At 37.1% G+C, this 6,342-nt stretch overlaps 2 protein-coding genes across 2 annotated transcripts; one reads left to right on the forward strand and one right to left on the reverse strand.

Annotated features, from left to right (window-relative positions):
• Positions 1-2,975: 2,975 nt before the first annotated feature.
• Positions 2,976-3,700, reverse strand: LOC117629782 (F-box/kelch-repeat protein At3g06240-like). Its single transcript, XM_034362384.1, has 3 exons — positions 3,542-3,700; positions 3,307-3,468; positions 2,976-3,239 (listed from the first exon to the last, which is right to left on the reverse strand). The coding sequence occupies exons 1-3, from the start codon at positions 3,698-3,700 to the stop codon at positions 2,976-2,978; spliced, it is 585 nt and encodes a 194-aa protein (XP_034218275.1).
• A 540-nt stretch (positions 3,701-4,240) lies between these two features.
• LOC117632498 (50S ribosomal protein L4, chloroplastic) lies at positions 4,241-6,170 on the forward strand. Its single transcript, XM_034365995.1, has 2 exons — positions 4,241-5,175; positions 5,846-6,170. The coding sequence occupies exons 1-2, from the start codon at positions 4,323-4,325 to the stop codon at positions 5,881-5,883; spliced, it is 891 nt and encodes a 296-aa protein (XP_034221886.1). The 5' UTR covers positions 4,241-4,322; the 3' UTR covers positions 5,884-6,170.
• Positions 6,171-6,342: the final 172 nt, after the last annotated feature.

The following is a 6,342-nucleotide window of genomic DNA, read 5'->3' on the forward strand; positions in this document are numbered from 1 at the left end:
AAATAAATCTCATATCAAATAGACTTTAAAAATACATATAAAATTCATTTACAACATAACAAAAAAGCTTTTAACTTCTTTTAAATTATAAAATTGTCATTGATTTCTTAAAACAAATCCAACTCCAAAGCCTCATAAAAAAGCCCAAAATATTCAATAGGGCATCAAAGTAATTTAATAATTAATATTAAATTCAATCCGGCCAGCTGTTATTTTTTGAGTTTTTTGATAGAAATTAAATATTTTATGGTTTATCTATGTTATTAGTGCTAAGAATGGGTAAATATCTCATTTATTTTTTGGTCTTAAAAAAAAAAAAAAAAAAAACTGTGCATGACCACCATAAATAAAAAACCTGTTATAAACATAGCGAATGTGGATGACCACCATAACATCCATAACATCCACCATATGAATAACTTGTAACATATGCACTAATTTCTATAGTTATGGGCTTTTAATTTATGAGTTGTAAAGGTATTGTATTATATCATTGTAAGCCTATAAATAAGAGATCTTACCAATATGAAATGAACATGTTGAGTGAGCAAATTCTATTACATTTCTTTTCTCTTTTCTCACTACATTTTCCCTTTAGTTTTATAACACATTATCAACACGACATTGCTCTTGGTATGTTTTCTTTCTCTGATTTTTCTTTCTTCTTATATGAGCTAGAGTCATCACATGGTATAGAGTTTCTTTGTACTCACCATCAAACTTCATCATGCTCGTTTAAGAAAAAAAAGTTTCTTATTTTTATTACGCATGAATATAATGCCATGTTTTATTTATTTGTTTGTTTATTTAATTTTAAGCATGATCTTAATTGATTACAGTTTGTTATGATGAGTTTGTATAATACAAAAGATCACGGCTTGAAGTTCCTCGATCCTCATCATATAACTAGATTAGGAAATGGAGTCCTTTTGATTGAATCGAAACTTGTATTTCTTTGATTCCAAATAATTGCGGGCATGAAGTTCCGCGAATTTAAAATGCACATAAGGACATGAAACTTTTTGATTTTGTATTAATTAAAATCAGAATTCCATGAGGCCTACATATGTCAAGAACCTGAACCAAAAGTTTCAAGTGCATATACATTGATTTGAATATGAAGTTCAAAGCATAACTATTTATTCAATTTATTTAGATCTACGTCTTCGAACTTGAAGCTTTGAATGTATGTTGATATGAACCTAAAGTTCATAGTTTTTCATGGATCTTAATACTATATATGAACATCAAGTTCATTACTTTTTTGTGCCTATATAAACTTGAATTGGTTGGAAATTCGATTCTTAAACTTGTAGTTTTATCTACACATTGAATCCACATTAATGTTGAATTATTTTGGAATTTTATAGTCTTTAATAAATTTATTTTATTCACCGTTTATTCCACTTTACTCATTTATTATTATTATTATTTTATTTTATTTTATTTTATTTATGTTGGGTTATTAGTTAATTTCTTTTTACAAGTAATGTTGTATTACCGCCCTAATATTGACAGCCAGAGGCGTCTATTGGAGAAACTTCTTATTTTCTTTTGTGGGTTGCATTACACCACCATTAAAGTAGTTGCAAATTATGAAATTATGAACCAAAAGTTCATTAACCAGATAATTTTTATGTTGTGGCATGACTGTCTTGGCAATCCATGGTCCACAATAATGCATAAGATTTTTATAAATTCACAAGGACATTGTTTAAAAACTCAAAATATTATCTTGTCCAACGAATATCATTGCAAAGCATGCTCACAACTGTCATAAGACAATCTTAGTCAAAAATTGACTTTGATCCCTCTTTCTTTAAATAATTCAAGGGGATTGTGAGCCTATACAACATTTAATTATGGACCACTTTACCAGTTTTACTAGATGAGCCTAACATATGGTCACATTTGTGTTTATCATCAAGACTCTTACAAGCACAACTCCCACATTATCCAATTAATTCAATTTGACTTGATAATGATGGTGAGTTTATTTTCCTAAATTTCGAGACAATTTTCCCACCATTAGGAGAGAGAAATGACAGTTCCTAAAGAGCGTTGTGAAATAGTGTTGAATCAATATGCTTATGTCTCATCAAGATAATGCATATATAAGTTATACATATGCTAACATGGATTAATGTTCTCCTATCACAATCCACTAACATGACAATAAGTGACTATATATGTTGCGCGACAACAATATAGGTTCTAAAGACTTAACTCCTTAAAAGTGGAGATTATTTGAAAAATTCAAGCTCTATCGAAAATAATGCTCTATAGGAGGTTATGATCCACATATTCTAAATAATTCATCTTAAAAAAGACGTTTGTCTCATAAGTGACAACAAAAGCCCCTGAAGAGGGATTGGTACCCCAAAAACAATGAAATTCTTATAAATTAAGTGTGTGCATGCATATGATAATTGTGGGATCACGAATTGAAGATACATTTGGTTTATTAATAGCTACTACAATCATTAGGTGCTATGATTATATTAAATAAGTGATTGGCCAAAATGGAAATTATCATAACTAGTAACTAACTTAATTGGCATATCATCATACCTATCTTTTATATCCTCATGAAAAACAAAATCATCAATTACTCTATATTGTTTGGTCTTCATATCATAAAGATGTAATCAGGATGGACCGTAGTCAAATACTGGTGAAAATCCAAGAGAATAGCACACAAGCGCAAGCTCATCTGTGTGGATTGCACCCAAAGCTTGAGCGTAGCACCCACCGAGGCGACGTGGGTTTCTGGGCATCAAGCTAATAGTCCTCCTTAACCCACACATGGTTTTGATAGTCCTTCAAAATCCATTACACGATATAGCAATGCTTCCACGACTTGTCAAAAAACACACCCAAACAAACATCCCCCGACCTCAACTACAACAGCACTTCTACGGCAATAAGAATCAGCAATACGACCATAACAGTCATCATTATCTTCATCAGCATAATCACGACACTTGAGCATTATTATCTTGATGAATATAATCATCAAACACTTGAGCATAATCTTGGGGTAGTGGCACCACTCTGAATGTCTCCTCTCGAACGTCAAATACCACAATCACTTTATGCTTCTGAATGAGCCAATGTACAGCCCCGTTGAGGCACACGCTTCCAGTACTTTTCCTTGAATAACAAGAGTTAGAGGAGTAAGCCATCAAAAGGAAGATCGGATGGTTCCACCTGCAATGGCCTCCACGAAGAATCCCTGCCTAGTGTGAATATTATGAAGCCAATATCAAATTTTCCAAGTCCTCCTTGTGGAGAAAAGGAAAACACCTGAAGATCAACCTTATACTCGTTGGTAAGTGGACTGAACCCAAAGTGATATGTGGTAGATGCATTGGGGTGACGGGGAAGAACCACGGACTCTCTAGTGGTAGGGTTAAATATAAAAAAATCATAGTCATAGGTAGATGCACAAACCAAGCCATGGACACTCTGCACATCACAATAAAAATTGGGAGCCTCGCAAATTTCGATGGTAGGTGCTTGTTGCTCTATTTTTGACGACAAGAGGTGGGTTTTCGTTATGGAAAAGGAAGTTAGTCATGGTGGTGCTCTTGTTGCTGCTGTCGTCGCAGCCGCGCAAGTTGAGAAAGGCGGTGGCGACAAAGGAAGGGCTACGGCAGATGAGGGAGAACCAAGACTTGCATACACACCTACACCACATCATCAGATTTACCAGATGATTTTCTTCGGCCATCAAAAGAACCTCCAGCCTCCAAGCCAGAGATGTCTTCAAATTAACCCTTAAACCTCAAAGAAGAGAATATATTATATTAGCACGAGCATACAAGAAACGAAGGGAGATGCGATACTTGTGCTGCTAAGGTTTCTCTAGTATTTGTTGGAAAAAAATTGTGTTTGCTAGAGTTTCCCCCATATTTATAGCAAAACATATTATTCCTAATCATAAAAATTGCGTTTGCTAGTGTTCGAGTTTCGCTGCCAATAATTCTTGTTGGTGCTCCATTTGTAATTTCTTACATAAATTCGTACTTGTAGCATATATGAATTTATGTGACGCTGGTACTGAGAGTAGCCAATCTCCCCTAAACTTTATTTCATCAAAATAAGTGGCCCACCCAGACCAATTTGTTATCCACCTATCCGTTAGTATGATGTCCTAGTAATCTGCTATCTCAAAGAAAAAAACAAAAACGACAGGTCGTTTTGTACCATACCAGGACAGAGTCACCAACGGATAGGCAGTGGCGCAGTGAGATTGGATAACAAATTCACTCACAGTCATAAGAAGAAGAAAACTTCCTCACTCTCACACACACTTGACAATGGCGGCCTCTGCAACGCCTCTATCTCTCTCCTTCTTCACCTCCTCAATTTTCCTCACTTCCTCTTCTCACAAACCCCTCTCAACCCTCATACCCAACAATCCTCTCAAAACCCCCAAACCCCTCACCATCTCCTCCGAGCTCGCCACCCTCCCCGTCCTCTCCTTCACCGGCGACAAGGTTGGCGAGACCTTCCTCGACCTTAAAGCCGCCCTCCCCGACACCGCACGTGCCGTCGTCCACCGCGCCATCATCACCGACCTCCAGAACAAGCGCCGCGGCACCGCTTCCACACTCACACGCGCCGAGGTCCGCGGAGGAGGCCGGAAACCCTACCCGCAGAAGAAAACGGGTCGGGCTCGCCAGGGGTCGACCAGGACGCCGCTCCGGCCCGGCGGAGGCGTCGTTTTCGGACCCAAGCCCAGGGATTGGAGCATCAAAATCAACCGCAAGGAGAAGAGACTCGCGATTTCGACGGCGGTAGCGAGCGCGGCGGAGAACACGATCGTGGTTGAGGATTTCAGCGACGAGTTCGAGAAGCCGAAGACGAAGGAGTTCATTGCGGCGATGAAGAGGTGGGGATTGGACCCGAACGAGAAGACGACCTTTTTGATGAGGGAGGTCGCGGACAATGTGAGGCTTTCGAGTAGAAATATTGGGACTTTGAAGATGTTGACTCCGAGGACTTTGAATTTGTTTGATATTTTGAATGCGGATAAATTGATTCTGACGCCAGAGATTGTGGATTATCTGAATGCGAGATATGGGTTGAATTATGAGGGCGACGATGAGGACGAAGAAGGTGCAGAGGAAGAAGATGAAGAAGGAGGAGAAGGAGGAAGTGAAGTTCAAGGTTAAGTCTTTTTATGTCATTTGCTTTATCTTTGAAACTCGTTTGATACTCTTTAATTTGGGTTGTTTACTTTCGATGCAGTTGTAGGTCCAGTTTTTGAATTTGTGAATGCATTTTGGGTTTGATTTAAAATTTGGATTGAGCATAAGAGCTCTTGCATGCATGTTCATACAATTCATGTCGATGCTACTTTTATGTAATTGGGTTCATAAGAGTAGAAAAAAAAATAAAAATTTTAGGGCAATGTGCATCACTTGGCATGGTACATATGTTAGGGATCCTTTAGCTCAGTTGTTTATTTATTAAGCTCATATTTGTTGATTCTTGTGAGTTGGAACCTCTAGTTAAGATTCATAATGGACTTCTAGTTGATTCTTGCAAGGGACTTGTAGCTCAAGTGGTTAAAAGCAGTTATAATACTCGAAGTCCTGAGTTCGAATCCACTCCCCATTTTCGCTTATATAAAAAGGGCTAGTTTGTGTTGAACTTTGGCTATCATAAAAATGGAAGATTTTATCAAACATTTCTCACATTTTTTATATTCAAGCAGCCATACATGTTATGTTTTGTGTTACATGAAAGTTGCTGGCTTTTGCAACTTTATGGAGCAAAGTTGTGCATAGGATGGTCTTTCATTTTGTTGATCTGTTTTCTTTAATTTGGGATGCAGGAACTGTGTCAGAGGAGAGTTCTGATGCAGCAGAGTGATGACACAGAATGAAGAGTTTTTGTAACCACTTTTTGGCCCCAGAAGATAACCTAGGATTCATTTCGACTTATCCCTAATCAAGGGTTTGTGCCTTTTTGGAAGTGTCAACCATGCTTCGTTCAGATTGCAGGCTGGTTTCGAAGATTCACTGTGCATGATGTATTTTTTATTTTTGGTTATAAAATTTGCAAATCCAATCCAATACGAATGTATCTATTTGGACATCATTCGATGTTGTATTTTTAGAATGTTGATAAAAGGCATAACTTTATTTGCTTCCACTGTCTCTGTTGATACTCGTCAAATGCTGAATGTTGTATCATAGATTATGATCTTAAACCAAGCTTGTAAATGGTGGGTGTTTAATCTATATTTCTACCGTTTTTATTATATCTTCCTGCCATATCTTGCGTTTCTTTAATCAAAATCAACGAGATTTGTGCATGTTTTTGAACATA

Source organism: Prunus dulcis, chromosome 6 (genome assembly GCF_902201215.1).
Source record: "Prunus dulcis chromosome 6, ALMONDv2, whole genome shotgun sequence".
Lineage (NCBI taxonomy): Eukaryota > Viridiplantae > Streptophyta > Magnoliopsida > Rosales > Rosaceae > Prunus > Prunus dulcis.

Bases quoted from the DNA above. Each gene is read 5' to 3' on its own strand.
- LOC117629782 (XM_034362384.1), bottom strand. From the start codon at position 3,700: ATGTGGTGTAGGTGTGTATGCAAGTCTTGGTTCTCCCTCATCTGCCGT. The intron at 3,469-3,541 runs GTCGTCAAAAAT...TGTGATGTGCAG, and splicing joins ATAACGAAAACCCACCTCTT to AGTGTCCATGGCTTGGTTTG. The intron at 3,240-3,306 runs GTGTTTTCCTTT...TATTCACACTAG, and splicing joins AGTATAAGGTTGATCTTCAG to GCAGGGATTCTTCGTGGAGG.
- LOC117632498 (XM_034365995.1), top strand. From the start codon at position 4,323: ATGGCGGCCTCTGCAACGCCTCTATCTCTCTCCTTCTTCACCTCCTCA. The intron at 5,176-5,845 runs GTTAAGTCTTTT...TTTGGGATGCAG, and splicing joins AGGAGGAAGTGAAGTTCAAG to GAACTGTGTCAGAGGAGAGT.